This window comes from Blastocystis hominis (assembly GCF_000151665.1).
Source record: "Blastocystis hominis, Singapore isolate B (sub-type 7) whole genome shotgun sequence assembly, scaffold_3".
Classification (NCBI taxonomy): domain Eukaryota; class Bigyra; order Opalinata; family Blastocystidae; genus Blastocystis; species Blastocystis hominis.
In genome coordinates this window covers 852173-870583 of record NW_013171838.1, presented here as the reverse complement: position 1 = coordinate 870583, position 18411 = coordinate 852173, and the positions used below count along the sequence as shown (strand labels likewise).

Below are 18411 nucleotides of genomic sequence, written 5' to 3'. Positions count from 1 at the left end.
CTCGAAAGGTTTTCATTCTTCGCATCACTTCGTCGTGTCACACGATGCTTGAAATCATTCAAGTCCTTGATGTACAAGAAATGCTTTGGGGTGCCCTCAGGTAGATTCAGATCGTTCAAGATGCAGAGGGAGAGAGGGGAACGTGATTTCTCCTTGCCCTTATACACCACATCGCATGTGAATAAATCGAATTGTTCCTTCGACTTATCGATGTACCCAGGTAAGAGTGTGACCTCGAATACATTGAGCGATACTTTCAACAATGCCTCCAATGCGGCGAATTTCTCTTCACTCGCGTTGAAGGGTGTATTGTCACGAATGCCCATCGCCTCCTCCACTTCGTGAATGGTCACTCCGAATACCTTGTACATGTCGGGTTGCTTCCACCACTTGTTGTACACGGTTGCATCGCCAATCTTGCGATTCGCGACGATCTTGTGTCCGCCTTCACTGGCCAGAATGAGACACCGTTGTAGACATCGGTTGTCATCGAAATCCGGGTTGAGCGCTGTGCGTCCGATGACGTACGGTGTGTGCTGCTTGTACCCCACGAATGTACGTAGTGGGAACATCTCAATGTGGAAGCCGATCCATCCAGCGTACACGAAGCCACTGCCCTCTGTCTCCTGTTCCTCTACGGCATTTCGGTACCACTTCAGGTACTCCTCGATCCACTCATCGATGCGATCTCGACGAACGATGCGGAGGTGTCCCAATCGATCATCTGTGAGGTTGAGGATCTTGGAGTCTCCATCATGTGTCCACATGAGGTTGTATGCCATGATGGTGATGAAACATTGATTGTATTCACGCATACCATTGATGATGAACTTTTTCAAGACTTCATTGAATTCATTTGTCTCATCGAATATGAGATTGATCGGTTCCACTTCCTCATCGCTCTTCTCACCCGGTAGTCGAACCCACAGTCTGTTGTCAAAATCGTTGTTGAGACGGAAGTCCTTCTTGGTGCGCTTCTCCTTCACCCACTCCTTGTACATGTCTCCTTGTACGGTGTGATAATACGTGAGTGCATACCCGAGTGACGAGTCGATCACATCACTCAATCGTCCCTGTGAGACCTTGCGATCGAATCGTTCATATGCCTTATTGCGTCTCATTTCACGTCTCTTCTCCACGGTGTTCAGGTAACCGGGTAAGTGACGTTGTCGCTTCTCACCGAACTTGTGCCCATCCCACTCGTACTCGAGGTACCGCTCGTTCCACGCCTCGCTTCCCACGACGAGATACTTGCGCTTTCCAGCAGGATCACGCACTCGTTTGCGTGACGGACGTTTCGGAGGCTCAGGGAAACTATCACTGTCATCATAGTGTTTCTCAACTTCACGTTTACGCAACCCACGTTTTGAGGGTGCGAAAAAGGCGATATATTCATCGGGTATATTTAATCCAAACACCTTTCTCGAGAGATAGGCTCTCGTGTCAGGCATGGTCTGATCGGTGAACGTATCGCCGATTATGTAGTACTTGGCGGCCAATCGCTTCCAGGTCGGTCCACCGATTTTGATTTGTTTTCCAGTCTCAGGGTTGATAGTATATCCTACGCGTTGTGAACTCATTTATATAAGGGTCACGAAGTCGTCTCCCGGGGAAGCTACGCTTCCCCATGTTGGTACCCTAGATAAGGGGCAACGTACGTTGCCCCGGGATGCCTTCGGCATCCCTAGAATGGGAAAATGGCATGACCATCCGCATCGTACTCGAATTCATCGATGTCGTAGAACTCGGATTCCGATGAATCAGAATCACTAGAATTGGGGTCAGCGAATGCAATGCTAATGTCTGGATCATTATCGTATGCCTCAGCTTCTTCTTTGCTCATTTTCACCCATTGTCCTTTTACGCGTCTGTAGTTGTCATGGAGTAACTCGTAGTATGCTGTGCCACCAATAATCATGGAGCGATTGCTGGGAGAAAGTATTCTCGACTTGGGAACATATTTCGTCGTATCTGGTGGTAAAGGTGTATCGTACAAGCGATTCAATTTCTCGTCGTACTTGTATCCACGCTTGAGAAGGTTCCAGAAGCGAACTCCGTTGATTTGAATTTCTCGTCCTGTGTTGGGGTTCAAAGTATGGGTTGCCTTTGGCAACCCAGCGGGACTTTGTCCCGCCGATGTGTGAGTAGGTCTATTCATTTATATATTTATATATTTATATTTTCTCTTTTAACCCTAGATGCTTCCCTAAATGAAGTACAAGAAAACAGAGAACAACACATGGTCTTCCCTGGTACGCACTTGTGAGGACGAGAATATCGAACTCGCCGACATTATCATTCACACCAAGTATCCGATCAATTCCGAGCGTCTATTCGGCTTCAGTGTTTGCACTACCGCAAGCAAATGTGAACTGTGGTTTGATCTTGCACGACTATGATTGCATCGAGATGACATTGGATGAAACTCGTCCACCTTTGTTTACCGAGGATGAATGGGAGTATCTATTGCCTCAATTGAAATCCAACGGTTTGCTCGGTGTGCCTCTGAACGTGTTTTGGAGGGGCAACTCACTGCCTCCTCACATCATCGGTGTAATGACTGAGAATCGTGCTGTTTACTTCTTCTCCAACTACTATGTTCGCGTGGTCTTCAAGGTGGTGGATGATGAAGTGCCTCCCGAGTTGTCCGATCTGTTCATCGATGATGGTGCGTGTTTGAAGGGTGTGTACGTTCGTGCATATCAAAGACAAAGTAAATAAAAAAGTAAATGTCGTACATTTTCAGTAGCAATGGAAACAACTACACGTTCAAGAAGCTCGACAACATGCTCATCAACATGCCAGAGAAGGACGGTCATCATGTGCTAATTCGAGAGACAGTGGATGGTGTTCCTCAATACTCGTGGGGTAGTACTCCTTCCTACATCGTGAAAGCGAACGAAGCATTTGTCTTCGAATACACACCAGAAGCTACCGAATCATTCAATAGCGAATGGGGTGGTGATGGTATGCCGCCTATGCCGTCCGGATCGTACCTGATAACCACGACTGTCATAACGTACCTTCCTGAAGACATGTTCAACGATTGCACGTCAATCGAATCGGTGGTTGAAAAGGGTTATCGAGTGCTAGTCACGTTTGACAATACGCCTATCCTAGACAGACCGTACATCGATACATTGAATAGTCTTGCATCTCATACTGGTTATGCTGTTGTGAATATTGGAGGCAACGAGGGGGCACGTAGTGCCCCCGGGGGAAGCGTTGCTTCCCCCTACAACTCTCCTGTCCTTCGTACGTATTCGAATCTTCCTCTCATGCTTCTAGGTGGTGTGAAGAGCATCACGATCGTTTTCGAACATTTAGGCGACGTTGTTTCTGTGGCGGAACAAAGTTCCGCCGGGACGACGAAGTCGTCCCATTCTGACTCCTCGTAATGGGTCGATGTGACCTTGCTGCATCTCGCAATGCATTGGGTTCCTTTCGACTCTTGGATCGCGTGACTGGTGGTGCTGGCTGTGGTTTGCATTTGCTTGCCAGGAGTTCCCAATGATAGCACTTCTGCTTGCTACCGCTTTCCATATTCTTCACTTCGTACATCAATGGCATGAATCGATCGTCAATGTCAACAACTTCATACAAGTCCTGAGACCATTTGCTTGTTAATGATCGCTTTTCCAGAACGCGAGGTCTTCGTGTCACTCGAACATAATCACCAACATCGAATTGAGGCGTTGTGTCCTTCGCTGTCATGTTGGATGGTTCTGTCTTCTCCGTGTACAAGATGTTGTTGTTCCAAATGTCAGTGGGTGCATATCCGGTGTCTCTGTTCTTCCTTGCATTGTGTCTACGAACGGCACCATCGATCAAGTCGAACCACACACCTTTCGATTGATTGAATGGAACCATGATGTGTTCCTTGATATCTCGAATTGCTCGTTCAGCTAGTACTGCTTTATTCGCTGAATCCATGTGATACATGGTGATGTCATACTTGTCCAAGATGTTGGTACGAAAGATGGCATTGGTGAACTCGGTGCCTTGATCAGAGCAAATATGCTTTGGTGGTCCGTATGTCTGAATGATATCCTTCATCGCATGCGTGACTTCTGTGGCACTCTTGCTTTTCAGTCGCCGAGCCATCAGGTATTTCGAATATCCATCAATACACACAAGGACGTACTTGTATCCACGATTCTTGTGGAATCCTGTGGACTTTTGTCTTCCCAATACTTCCTGAATCCATTTGTCTTGTTTGGAAGAGAAATCGATGAGATCGATGAAGTATATGTTTCTCTTGAAGCCACTGATGATCACTCGAGTTGCACCTTTTCGCTTGGCTGGTTTCCTTAGTTCCTTGATTTCATTCATAAATGAACCGCTTTATTCAATGGCTGAAAAGTGCATGGAAATGGATGAGTGGAAGAAAGAACCACAAACTGGTGGTGGACTCGAAATGCAAGGACAGATGTCACTGCTTGTGCGTGTACAATGAGAAGAATGGATCCGATGACGACAGTGGAAGTGACATATCGATCAGTCCGACAGAGATTAAAGTGAAATGAGGGATGCCTAAATAGATTTAAATAATGTAAACATAAATAGAAATACAAATGAACTGTTGGATGAATGATGAACGTCTTGATATCACACGTAAATATGTGCATGATATGATTAATTCATTTGTTGAGGACCCAAAAGGTACAAATTATCATAATGAGTATAATCCTCCTTATATGATGATAAATTCACCTGATCTTCAACATCTTCTTGTGAAATCATGTTATGATGATAAATACATAGTGAAGTATGGGGGACAAAGTGGGGCGACAAAGTCGCCCCGGGAAGCCGAAGGCTTCCCACAAAGTCCCGCCGGGGAAGCGAACCTTCCCCGAAACATTGCTGAACTCCGTGCTTTCAATGAGAATATCTATGATATCGAAGGTCATCGTGTGATGACATTAGGTGGTGATATAATTATCATTGATATCGATGGTGTTGCATTTGATCAACTCGAATGTGTATCGGGTAAACGATTACCGCCAAAGTAAAAGACTGGAAGCTATGGTTTCCAAGTCGCCCTTATTTCACTTTGTCCCTTAAAGTTCTACAATCGTGACTTGGAAGTTCGAGTATAAGTGCGAGATAGTTGTATCACCACCGCGTGTCACAACGAGTTGTAATCCACCCTCTTTTAACGGTGAGAATATAGATGTGCCAGAGACGTTCATTGTTGGGGTTGGGTTGTCAAGTGTTGTCTTCAGCAACGTTGCTTGAGACGTAGTGATTACCAAGGTCGGCGTGTCTGTAAAGCCTACGAATGCCTGTTCGTAGTTACCACACTTGAGACTCAAATTAATCGTGACCAGATACTTGCTGTTCGAAGATAACATGAGTTCTTCCGTCAAGTTCGAATTGTCTGATCCGAGTATCTCGGATACGACGGTGTGACCACTACCAGACCAAGAGTACGTGTATGTCGTAGACAACTTGGTAGGCTGTGGCTCGAAGGATATTCCACTGCTAGTCACGTTCAGCAAGTACGATCCTGAGTTGGACGGGATGGTCAATTTGCTCACACCCGTTCCATAATTGATCACGATACATTGTTCTTCATTCGTACATCCAAGAATATCTTTATAGATTACATTGGAGTCAAGGATGCTCGTTGTGGGTACTTCAGTATTTGTCTCGTTCTTGAAGACGAAGTAGCCAGAAGAGTTATTCATCGCAGGCACGTTCACACCGAATGCACTATTGCCCTTGTAAGCAATGAGACACAGGTTCGTCGACTGCACGCCGAGGCAATCGTGGAATAGAGTTGAGGCGTTCATTGTCTCGAATGTGTACTGAATTCCGAAAGCCCCAGCCTCTACTCCTTTCAGGATGTACGTCCCGGACTGATCTGGCAGGAACAGATCTTTACGAGTGCTCGTTGTCGAGTTCCAGTTGGCAATCGCGTACTTGTTCGATGTGGTACCGAGACCGATAGCCGTGTTGATCGTAGTCGCACTGAATAACAAGAACGAAGGATTGCCATCTTCGTCCATGTTCAGCACCTACTTACCGCTACTAGGCAGATCGAGCTCACCGAAGGTGCTATTGCTGGTAAAGTATGGAATCGTACCTTGAGTGGCAATGGTGATTGCCTGACTGTTGCTGTCTTTGAAGTACGAGTTGTCGAGCGTGGTGAAGTCTTCAGACTCTAGGCTACTCGCATCAACCCAGGTGAAGTCGTTGTTGTAATTGCTGAGCACGAAGGTGCCATTCCCGCTCGGTAATGCGAAGGTCTTGAATGCTCCATTATGGTAGTACTGGAGACCATTCGTCATCTCCTTGCGTTTGAACACTCCATTCTGGAGATATACAAGTTTCTCTGCTGTGCTTGACATTTATAATATAGCGAGAACGATTTTTCTCCCTATAGTAAATGGCAACTACAATTCCTCCTGTGCATAACTACGAATCGCAGATTGTGTTCAGCAATCAGTACAATAACATCAAGTCGACCGATGTGATCAATTGGACGATCGCACCATCCGGTGATGACGTGTACTTCAATCTGTACAAGTCTCGAATGACGTTCAAGCTCAAGATCACCGGGTTGGCAAATAATGCTAGCAGTTCACCCAAGGATATCTATGTTCCGGTGAAGAAGAATATGTCGGGTATCGTGAACAACACGAAGGTCACGTACACCTACTGGAATGGTGAGAACTTGGCGTCCTTGCCTCTGAGCGCAGACAATGAAAACATCGGTCAGATTCGGTCTCTGTTGAATGCACTCACAGACAACAAGAACACCCATACGGTAAACGAAGGTCTGAAGGAGCTGTCCTACATCTACTACGATGCATTGGACTACGATACAACCGATAAAACCGTGAGAGCTGCGGCTATCATGAATCGACCTTATAGTGGCAAGTTGTTCTACAACAGGCTCAAGTTCGTACAACCAGCTGGTCAGACTTATGCAACCACGACGATCAATGTGAACTTTGCGGATATCTTCGAAGGATGTTCTCAGGAACGATTCATCAATCTCACACAGATGGATGCTCAGATCTATCCAACGAACGACGATTCTTACTTCTACATCAATGGAACCAATATCAAGACCGCGGATACCCCGGATGGTGCAGAGAACGACACGGCTTTCGCCGGTGTGTATTTCGATACATGTACGCTGTGGTATCACAGTTACAAGACGAGCGATGATTCCACCTTCGATCCTGAGGACACGCAGTTGGTGAAGAACCAGATCATGACCAAAACGTTCAATATTACTCCTGGCGGTAACGATAGTAAAACTTTCATCGATGATCGTGTGTTGGTCAACTTCCCCGTCAAGATGATGTTCATGATGTTCACGGATAAAAATGGTGATTTCTCATCACTCAAAAATATTCGGGTTAGTCGGATCTCATTGAATATCGCTGGTGAACAGAAGCGCATCATCAATGTGGACAACACGAACACACCTGATGGTATTGATCACACGTTCTTCGAATGGATGGACTACCTCTGCAATAGTCGGTCCGACGAGTACGACACGCTGTTGACATACAAGACGTGGTTGAATCAGTTCCGCATCTTCGCCTTCCCGTTGGCCGAGTGGTTCCCGATGCGAGCATCGAATCAGATCCAGTTCGAAATCGATTTTGAGGAAAAACATACAGATCCTTTCCAGATGCACCTCATCATGATCCGTGCCAACACGGTGGGAGCGTAAGGGGAGCCGCAGGTTTGTATGGTAACTTTGAGGCGACGAAGTCGCCTCGGGAGGCATCGCAGATGCCTCCATAACTAATATCACTTAAAGATTTCAATAAATAAATATAAATAGATATGAGCAACAAGATTCAGGTTTTCGATCTTTCCAATGCTTCCAATGTGTCTCTCACTTCGAATGGATTCAAGAAAGAAGGCGAATCGGCGAAGTATGTTTGCAAGATCACCGATGCTACCATTGTTTTCGTGGGTGACAACTCGAAGTTCGAAACAGACAAGAAGAAACTGTTCAACACTTTCTCCATCACACTGCCCAAGGAGCAATCGGAAGAGTTCAAAAGAATTCTTGATGAGACGAAGAGAGATAGTCGATCGTACAGTGAATACGAAGGTGAGATCCAGTTCAAAGTGAAATTGAGTCCGAACACGAAGATCGTGAATAACGACAAGAAGCCTATCAAGATCGATCTGCGAAATGTGCCCTGTGCCGATCTTCGCGAATACAAGGACGCAACGATCGATATCGTAGTAACTGGTACGAGCAATGAATTCGAGGGCAAAAATGGTGATACGAGGGGCAACGAAGTTGCCCCGGGGGAAGGCAAAGCCTCCCCCCGTCTGTTTTCGTACATATCACTCACGGCAACTCAAATCAAGATCAAGAGTATGAATAGTGTCTTCGATTGCGATTTCTTGTAAGAGGTATGTGTGATAGATTCCTTTTTCACTTTGGGCATCGCGGATGTCGTGATAACCAAAGTAAATAGGGGCAACTGCGTTGCCCCGGGAAGCCTTCGGCTTCCCACGAAGTTCCTCCCTAATAAATGGAAGATAGTCCGTACATTCCCAACATAGACACTACACTACTCTCGATCAAGAACCGAATAAGACGATTTAACCATCGATGTCCGTATAACAACAAACGATTGACGAGAAGAACAGAAAATACGCTCAATCAAGCCGAAGTAATGCAGGATACCATCAAACAACGGATGGAGAATGAAACCGATGAGGAGAAGAGCAAGCAATATGCCAAAATACTGAAAGAATTAGCCGACTATATCCAGCCAGAGCAAACCATTGACGAGCAATTGCAAGACCTTCGACAAAACAAGGAGAGCATGGGCATTATGAAGTTCGATTGGGAACTCGATTGTCAGGACACATTCCTCAATCAATTCACACTCATCATTGCTCCTTCCAAGTCGGGTAAGTCGTTCCTCATCAACCAGTTGTGCTACGAGATACCTCACTCATTCGACAAGATCTGCTTCTTCATGGGAAAGGTGAGCTATGAAAACAAGTGTCCACAAGTGCTCAAACATGTCGCCAACAAAGCAGGCATCAAGACGCAATGGATCAACACGGATAGCGAAGTACGTCCTGACTTTACCGATAGTGAGGACGTCGCGTACAAACAATTGAATGACGATGGATCAAGTGTGGCGATCTACAATGACACCACATACCCCTCGATCTACATCTTCGACGATTAATATACGAAGCCGAACGATCACTGGGTGGTGAACTTCATGGACACCATGGCTTGCATGAGTCGACATCGGAAGACGAGTTGCTTCATTGCATTCCAAGGATTCACCAAGTTGAGCAACAAGATTCTGGACAACGCCACTCGAATCTTCTTGTACTACGATATCCTTGGACGAGAGGATTTGTGGCGCAAAATGAAGATACCACCGCCGTCCAATTTGAGCGAGGTACTTCGTGATATCCAGATGGGCATGCACACACGATGGTACTACCTGGACGATGATTCACTGGTCGAGTACGTCCCATACGAGCTGAGTAGCAAACAACAAGCAATCAACAAGATGCGATCGAAGTTACCGAAGGCATTGAGTGATGAACGAAAACGCAAAGAAGTGGAAGAGAAGCAACGACAAGTGCAGCAACTCGAAGAGGAACTTGGACGCACTTCCGACAATAAGAAGACCAAAGAGGGAGGAAGCGAAGCTTCCTCCCGAGGCAACTTCGTTGCCTCCAAAGTGAATAAGGGACGCACGTACAATCTCTTGGACATCAAAGAAGCCGTTGAAATCAAACCACAGGACTACAGCAAAGCCATCAACACCAAGGAATTCCAGTTCGTACAGAAACCGAGAGATGGAACACAGAACTACACGAGCGACACTTCTACCAAGCAGAAGAAAGGCATGGCGGGACTTTGTCCCGCCGGGACGACGAAGTCGTCCCGAGGTAAGGGACTGCGTTCCAAGTACGACTTGACATAACCGTGATGGCCAAAGTGAAAAAGGATCGACCATGTTTACTTTGGGCTAACCATCCAAGTCACTTCGCCAACCAAGGTCAACACGAGCCTGCTTTGCTTCTTTCTCTATTTCTGGAATAATGTCAAATCTCTCTTTTTCCCATACATCCATTGGAATCGTATAATGAGTCTTACGTACCTTTTTCCCACCATACTTCTTACACAAGTCTAAAAGGATTTTATCGATCTCGTCTTTGAACGTGAAACCATTCGGTATGTCTTTCACTCTATACACACATACACGTCCCTCTCTATCCATTTTGGAACATGTACTCTTCCATTTATCTGATTTAACATGTTGTGAATAGATGTGCACATTATCATCATTTTCAACGATGTACGTTATGAAAAAGTACCATTGTTGACCTACTTTATTTGGCACACGGCGATCCTTCAATTCCTTGTTCTCATGGGTCAGCTCTTCGTTTGCCTTTCGAAGGTAGTCATTGTCCTCCTGTCGAAGACGTGTTAGGAATCTAAGCACATCGCAGGCAAATGCAGGATCTGCCCACATAAGGCAAGCATGGAGCAGTTCCTCGCATACTATGTAACCCTTGTTTGTACCGACAGACGATGATGTCGTGATGTATTGAATCACGTCGCAAATGTCAAACTTGTCGTTTTGGGTGCCATTTGACGGTAGGTCGGAATTCCGACCTACTGTAGAATGACTGTTTTTGGCACTATTTTCACCTTCAGACCGTAGGCTGGAATTCCAGCCTACGCTTTTTGCCATATGTTCGATCAGTTCTTGGGTCTGCTTGTTTTGTAGGTAATTCTTGAATAGCTTGTTTGTACCGTGCTTCTCGTTGTACTGTCTCAACAGATCAGAGACAAGGTACATTCGAATACCATTATCAAGGCACATACGAATCTTGTAGTCGTAGAAGTCAATCTCTTCGAATTTCATTTCTATTTGTATTTATGTATTGAACTCTTTTAAGTACAATAGTTACAGTAGGGGACAATACGTGCCCCCGGGGAAGCTTCGCCTTCCCCTTACACCCTCTGGATAGCTGGGTCAACAGCGTCGTGCGTGTACAAGTGAAGGAGTGCCAAGTAGCCACAGTTGTTGGCAAAGATCGACTGGTATTTCACTTTGTTCACACGGAACACACGGTTCGTACCTGTCAACGGGAAGTCATTCATCTCACCAAAGCTGTCCTGGTAGTTCAGTGTTCCGTCGTCTTCACGGAAGCAAGAAACAAAGTGACCGAGCTTACCACCGTCTTCAAAGGGTATCCAGATGATGCAATTCGCCGGTTCTTTGTACTCTTTGGCCAGTCTCTTGTACTTGTCCAATTCCATCACATCGAAGTCGGGTATCTCGAGTTGCTTGGCCAGTTTTCGAACTTCATCGAAAGTCATTGGTTCAGCATCCACATTCATGTAGCCGTGGGTGTAGAGCTTCTTCAGTACGGAGGAAGCTTTGCTGTCCCTCAGTACACTCTCCTTCGGATCACTGACTTCTCTATCTTGTTCTCGTTCTGTGGAAGGGCTGTGAGAATGCGATTCTTTTTTTTCGTCTGGACTTCAATTGCTCGTGTCTCGTTGTCCAGGTCAGAAATATCGTAACCAGTGCCAGCTTTGCTTTCCTTTCCCTGAATCTGGTTTGCCACATCGCTCACCGTACCCTTTGCCATGTCACCTATCACATTCGCGAGCTGCTTCACGGTGTCCGATCCTGTCTTGTTGCTCACATAGTTCACACCCTTGTTGATCGCGTTATTCGCAGCATTCGTGCCAGCATTCACCAGAATATCGGTGATGGGTTTTAACTTGTCCGCATTGTTGTCGTACCAACCTTTGATCTTGTTCCAGGCATTCTTGAAGAACGTGCCAACACGACTTGAACCGGCGTACAAGGCTCCACCTCGGACTTCGATGTTTTTACTTTGTCGTTCAATGGCTTTCATGGTCTTCAACACGTCGTCGTAATCGCTAGGGTTGATTCCATTGAGGAACACAGCAGAAGCACCACCGAATTTCAGCGCGCCACCCTCCTTACCCTTCACTAGCTCTTTGAGACTCGAGATGATCTGTGGAGCCATCTGAATGAGCGCTGGGATGATCGTGGCAGCGATGGTACCAAGTGCCCCACCTTTCTTGAGTCCGGTCAGCTCGTTCATCAATTGCGCTTCATTGAATGCCAGTGCGCCACCTGTGTCCGAAGAGAAGCCAATGGCACCACCAGAAGCATTAGATTTACATGCACCGGCGGAACTTCGTTCCGCCGAGGGGGAAGCTGTGCTTCCCCCTGCTGCTCCACCTTCCTTGAAGCCAATAGCACCACCGGTGTCCTTGAAGCCAATGGCACCAGCACTTTTCGCTGGAGCTCGCTTCGGTGATCGTTTCTTGGCTCTCTTTGGTGTGTTGTTTACTGGTGTTTCGAGTTCCTTGTGAAGATTCAATGTCTTGCGTCGATCCACAATCGTTCCACTATCCTGTTCTCGGAAATCGGGTTCGCCATAAAAGGCAGATATATCAACAGTGAATGGAATTGCCATTTATGAAGTCAAAGTGAAAAGCGAATTGTCCGTCTTCATTTAGCCATTGAAACCCTGTGTAATGAACATATCCTTGATCGTGTTGTACGTATTTTGCAGATATTGCTCGAATTGTTGATCTACATTGACAGCAAACCGTTTGATCTTGTTTTTCATGTAGTCCAAATAATCAGGAGTTAGGTCCTTACTATTAGCTACTCGTATGAAGAAACTCATCAGTTCGGTGTCTTCATTTCGATCACGATAAGCCCTGAAGAGATGTGAGAATCCAAGGTCATTTGCGAATTGAGCGAAAACAGGATTGTTGAAATTGCGAGCAAGCAAACTTGAGAAAGCAATGAAATCTTAGCGAGTATCATCGCTTTCCCAACTTTCCTTGGTGGAATTAGAATCTTTACTTTCATACGCGTCAATCAAGGCTGCAGCTCGATTCACTTGATCGATTGCTTGAGGTGTGAAACTAGCATTTACACTTTCAGATTGACGACCGTCCAGTACAATCACAGGTTGAATTTGTGGCTGATTCCGGAAATATTCATATGATTGCCAAATGGCATCCATTAAGTTCTGGATTCCTCTCATATTCTGCTGATACAATTGTTGATATAATTGTTCCCGGGACAGCTGAGTATTAGCAAATTGATTACTCATTGTAGTAAGCAGCTGACCAGTTTGAGCATGTCCATCAACAACTGCATTACCAACATCTGTCAACAGGTTGTTAGTTTGAGTCTGATTGTCAGTGAGTTGGCTACTCATGGAATTGAATCCATTTGTCAACAGGTTACCAGTTTTAGTCTGATTGTCAGTGAGTTGATTAACAATTGCACCCGTAGAATCTTTGATTAACTTGGTTGTTTGAGCTTGTCCTTGTTCATATTGGTTGCCCAGAGCATTCGTACCATCCAATAGTTGTTTCCTAGTTGCCTTTCCCTCTTCTGCAACCGCATTGCCAAGAGCTATCAGATTCTGATTCGTAGTCTGCAATTCATTGGACACGTTTTGAATCAAAGGTGTGAATCGATTGAATGATTCAACCAACCGTTTGTTGATCTCATCATATGCTTTTGCCAACTCAGCAGATACAAATTGCTGAATGAAGCTGTTTCGCTCTAGCCATTGTTTCAAGAAATCATTGTACTGCGCCTTCATGAACTCTGTCAATCCATCGATTCGCATTTCACTTTGTGTTGGAATCAATGCTTGGATATCAGCAATTGCAGGAGGATCAGGTTTGTTTTCAATTCCTTGGAGACGAGCTTCGACTCCTTGCAGATATCTATTACTCTCCTCAATCACAGCCTTCTGTTGATTTACCAAGTCACCAATTTTCTGGATCAAATTGTCATCTCCTGTTGCAATGCTTTTTGCCACTTCAGCATACTTATCACTCAACGACTTGATTCCATCGTTCGTATTTGTCAATTTTGTTTGTACACCTTCCAACAATTCTAACATCTTAGGATAACCCTTGTCCTTATCTTCCAGGAAATTGATTCGTTGTGCTACATAAGCTATTGCTATGTAAATATTGCCAAGGTTCACCTGGATATCAAAGCTGTTCATCACAGCAATCACTTGCATCCAACTTCTTGATAATGGACGTCACATCCATCTGTTGTACGATCTGATTCGTCACATTCAGAGGTTGTTGTTCAGGTTTGATCAACCACCGATCACGTTCAACGCGACCTTCAGCTACCAAATCTCTATATTTCGTACTACCTCGTTTCGTAGTGTGTGTCACACCTCTTTTATATGCCGTAGTATTATCGTCATTCCACAGCAGGACATCTCGATTTGGATCACCTTGTTCTGTCACATCGTCTCGCAAGCCAGCAAAATCATTGATAATCGCTGCATTCTGTTGAGTAACTGTGTTGATACTATCTCCCATCTGTTGAGCTGCAACCGTTATGGCATCAGCAGCATTCTTCATTTCGTTGATGCTAGTTCCAAGATCACCAGTTATATTCACGATTTGTGCATCGCCAACCCATTAGACCGCAACCTGAATCTGTGATCTCTGGTAGCGGATACGATAGGGTGATACAGGTTCATATCCAAATGGATTATCAAAGATAGCTCGTTTCTCCATGTCAGACAACTTGTGATTCACAGATTGGACAATGATCTTGTTGAATTGTCTCTCAATTTTAGCATTGTAGACCACATTGTCCTCGAATGAGTACAACAGTACGTTCTCATCATCAATTCGCTGCATTTGATATCCACGCATGTCAGAGACGGATACACGGCGACGTTCAGCGGGTGAGAGATTCATGTACGAATCAAACAAGGTTCGCTTCTGTCGCCATTGTTCGCTCCTCATTCGCTGTTGATTGAATTCACTTTCAACGACTTTATCGAAATAACGATTCAACATCTTGTCCATCATGTTTCTCGACTTCACTTTGTGTGGCTTGTATCGAATGATTGGAATTGTAGCAACGTATTCATCCATTTACTATGGGAGGAACAATATGGGGCGACTTTGCCGTCTCCCCTTCTTTACTTTGTCTCTTTCGAATAACACGAAATCGTGAATGAGATGTACACATTCGAATTCAAGGAGATCGGACGGTCATTCGCGTCTGTCAGTACCCAGTCAATGTAGTCCAGGTTCGATTGTTCAATCACATCAATTGATAGGTTGTCCCAGGTGATCATGTTGTTCAGTCCCATCGATACATGAATCAGGTTATCGATCAACGGACTCTTCAGACCGAATGTTTGAGCATTGATACTACTGTAGACTCGGATCACACTCATGCCATTCGTGATGTCGTAGGGTTCACTCGCTACCATACCTGCCTCAACGATACCTTCCAACTTGAGGATACTCGTGTAATCAGGTGCGCCACTAAGGTCAACAGCGGTCGCCACATCACTGTTCAAGTATGCTCGGTTAACATCGTCTACCTGGATGGAATCGGCTATCGCACGGCATAACTCGGTAATCGAGTAGTAGCCAGGACCGACGTTGTACACCATTTCAAACCCTGACAGCATTTGAACCTTCACCACATTCATTGCACGAATGTTCCATAGAGACGTTGTATCGATCTTGCATGTAATCGAAGTGATCTTGTACACAAGGTCACGAGGCATGATCACTGTGTTGAACGTTTCATGGTATCGTTCGTTGTTCTTCGGAATTACTGTATTGTGGTTAATCACACTTACCGGTAGTGCACGATTATGACTCATTTATTGTGTAGAACATGGATGTGAATGCACACCGTAATCGGCATTGGCAGGGCAATCGTTGCACCGGTCTTATCGGTCAACGAGAATGACCATTTGCGACTTTTGGGTACCACGACGTTCATGTGTGCATTCTCCGTACACCGTTGGTTCAATACAACCAACGGAGACTGTCGTCGTTCTTGCATGTTGTTCACTCGATCAAGGACAAGGCAGGTGCCAGTCGAATCTCCTTTCATCGATATCCGATCGATTACCATGTCGCTTTTGATGAGATTGTTACTCGTGAATTCATGTTCGTACGTTCGAGCAATGTTGAACACTAGATTCATTTATTATTTCCTCCTGAAACGGTGAATCCGATTAGCAGGTACACGTTCCCAATGAACGATAGCGGGTCACCATTTTCGTCCTTCAACTCGTACACGATGCGATCAAGCAATTCAGAACATGGTACCAACATGCGATTCTTGTAGAAGTAATTCTTGTACAAGCTGTCCATCGGGACATTCACAAGCAGTGGTATCGTCTTGCTTTTCACGATGTTACAATACAGCTGTATGTTCGATAGACCGTTCGTGATATCGACAGGATACTCGGCAACCATTGGACCATAGTTGGCATAGTACACACCATCGTCGAAAGGGATACGCCATGTATGCGATTGCGATCCTGAAGCGGGAACTATGGTTCCCAGGTTACCACTCAACGAGAACACGTAGTCTGCGTGAATGTAGTACCCATCTGTCTCAGCTTTCCATCGTATGTCCAGTGCAGCCGAGTCAAAACACTGGTTCAATTTCCACACCAAGTCATTCTGAGTCAATCGTGATGGTATGATCCACGTGAATGTCTGAACGTCATCTGTGTACGTGATATCAGTCTCAACATTCTCTCCATCGAGACTCATCACGCCGTACGGGAAGCGCATCGCTGAAACAGTCTCGTACGTTTGAGGAAGCTCCCATTCAATGAATGAACCCGACGTGAATGAGGGAGATCCCACATATGCAACGCGTGTTGGCTGTTTGAACGACACAGTCATTTCACGATTCGTAATCACACTCGTATTAATCATGTTCGACGCCGTTAGTCCATCAATGTTTGCCATCGCAAACTCGTACGGCGTTGTCAACTCGGGCATCCTGATGTAGTAATTGCGATGAAAGGTGAAATCGATTCTGCGAGTCAATCCTGGAGTCAATGGCAAGTAAGGATTGTCATTGGATATGACTAGCATATCAGGATGATCATTGGAACGAGGACCTAAGTATACCAGACCTCTATTATCCGTGCGATCAAATATCCGATATCCATCGATAGCATTGAAGCCATTAGCAATCATCTGCGCGATCTGTAATGCGCTGTATGATCCTCGTTCGATTGTCACAGTCTTTGTTTCGCTATAACCATCGAGACCAACAACGATATGCGATGTATCAACCCAGACACTATCGTTGTACACACTGTCCTTGGAATACAACGGTCCGAATGATCCACCACGCTTATCAGCGTTAATCGTCATAGGCACGTTCATGTTCTCAGCTGTCATGTCAAACTCGAGGTCAGGTGCATAATCCTTCGCAGTCCACGTTACTGTATCGTTTACACTGACAGAAGTCCATGCAATGGCTTCCTGGTGCGACGATGTAATATCACGTGCCTCTTGGTACTCCGCATTCAACTGTGATAAGCACGTTCCCATTAACGCTTGCAATGACATCAGTGTATTCGTGTTTTCCGTTACGTAGAAGGAACCAGAACTGAACAATGATCCGTCACTATTCGTCATCGTGTACGTCACTTTCGGCTTCAGTATGAAGAAGGATGTAGTCGCTCGCAATCGCCAGTCATACTCGACAAAGGTTCCCGCATCAATATAAGCATGCCCACCAAGTCCTTGATCATTCGTCTCATCGGGTGGGGTTTCACTATTCGCAGGATCGAATTGCACCTCCACAGGCCTCTCGATGCACAGGTTCTGTACTGATGGAGACAGTTTGAACCATGGAGTCCAACCAAAACCATCGATCGTCGTGTCAACGCTGGATCGATCGAAATACCACGATTCACTTTGATCATTGAAGCGTACATGGTCATCCTCGATCGTCATGGATGTGAGTGGAAGCACTTTCACCATTTCAGCACCCACAGCCTCTATGAACTCGCTGAACGTGTAGTATCCAGTAGGCAGTATCAACACGTGCGAGTCAGTGCCGTTAGTAACAACCACGTGATTACATGAGGACGACAGGTAGTACCGTTTCGGATTGTCCAGTCCTTTCACCAAGGTGTCCGATTCGAATCCAAGGATCGACCTGATCTCTGGTGCATTCGTGAAATCGATCATGTAGAAGTGATCTACCGTGATGTGGAACGCATTCTCACCGCTATACACCAATTCGAACAGGGCATCACTTGCATTCAGCTTTGCAATGATCGTTTCGATGTCATATGCACCGCGTGGTATCGCGATCTCTTGAATCGTACTGCCAGCATTGATTAGCACCACTTGGTCAGTCGGCACGTTGTGCAACACGAAGTCCGTATACAACGACACAGACGAGATGTAGCACTGGTCGAACGACAGAGGATTGTCCAGCTTCACTTCCTTCTTGGTGGTATTACCGAACACTTCGATCATACTGAACTGGTTTGCAGAGACAATCGTTGGGGGTGACATCGTCACCCCCGGGGGAAGCGAAGCTTCCCCCA

General features: G+C 45.6%; 1 protein-coding gene; it reads right to left on the bottom strand.

Annotated features, from left to right (window-relative positions):
- Positions 1-8624: 8624 nt before the first annotated feature.
- Positions 8625-9254, bottom strand: GSBLH_T00003456001 (uncharacterized protein; the record flags this gene model as incomplete). XM_013042212.1 has 3 exons in its annotated part: positions 8625-8983; positions 9016-9142; positions 9174-9254. The coding sequence occupies 3 exons, from the start codon at positions 9252-9254 to the stop codon at positions 8946-8948; spliced, it is 246 nt and encodes an 81-aa protein (XP_012897666.1). The 3' UTR covers positions 8625-8945.
- Between the last annotated feature and the right edge of the window lie 9157 nt (positions 9255-18411).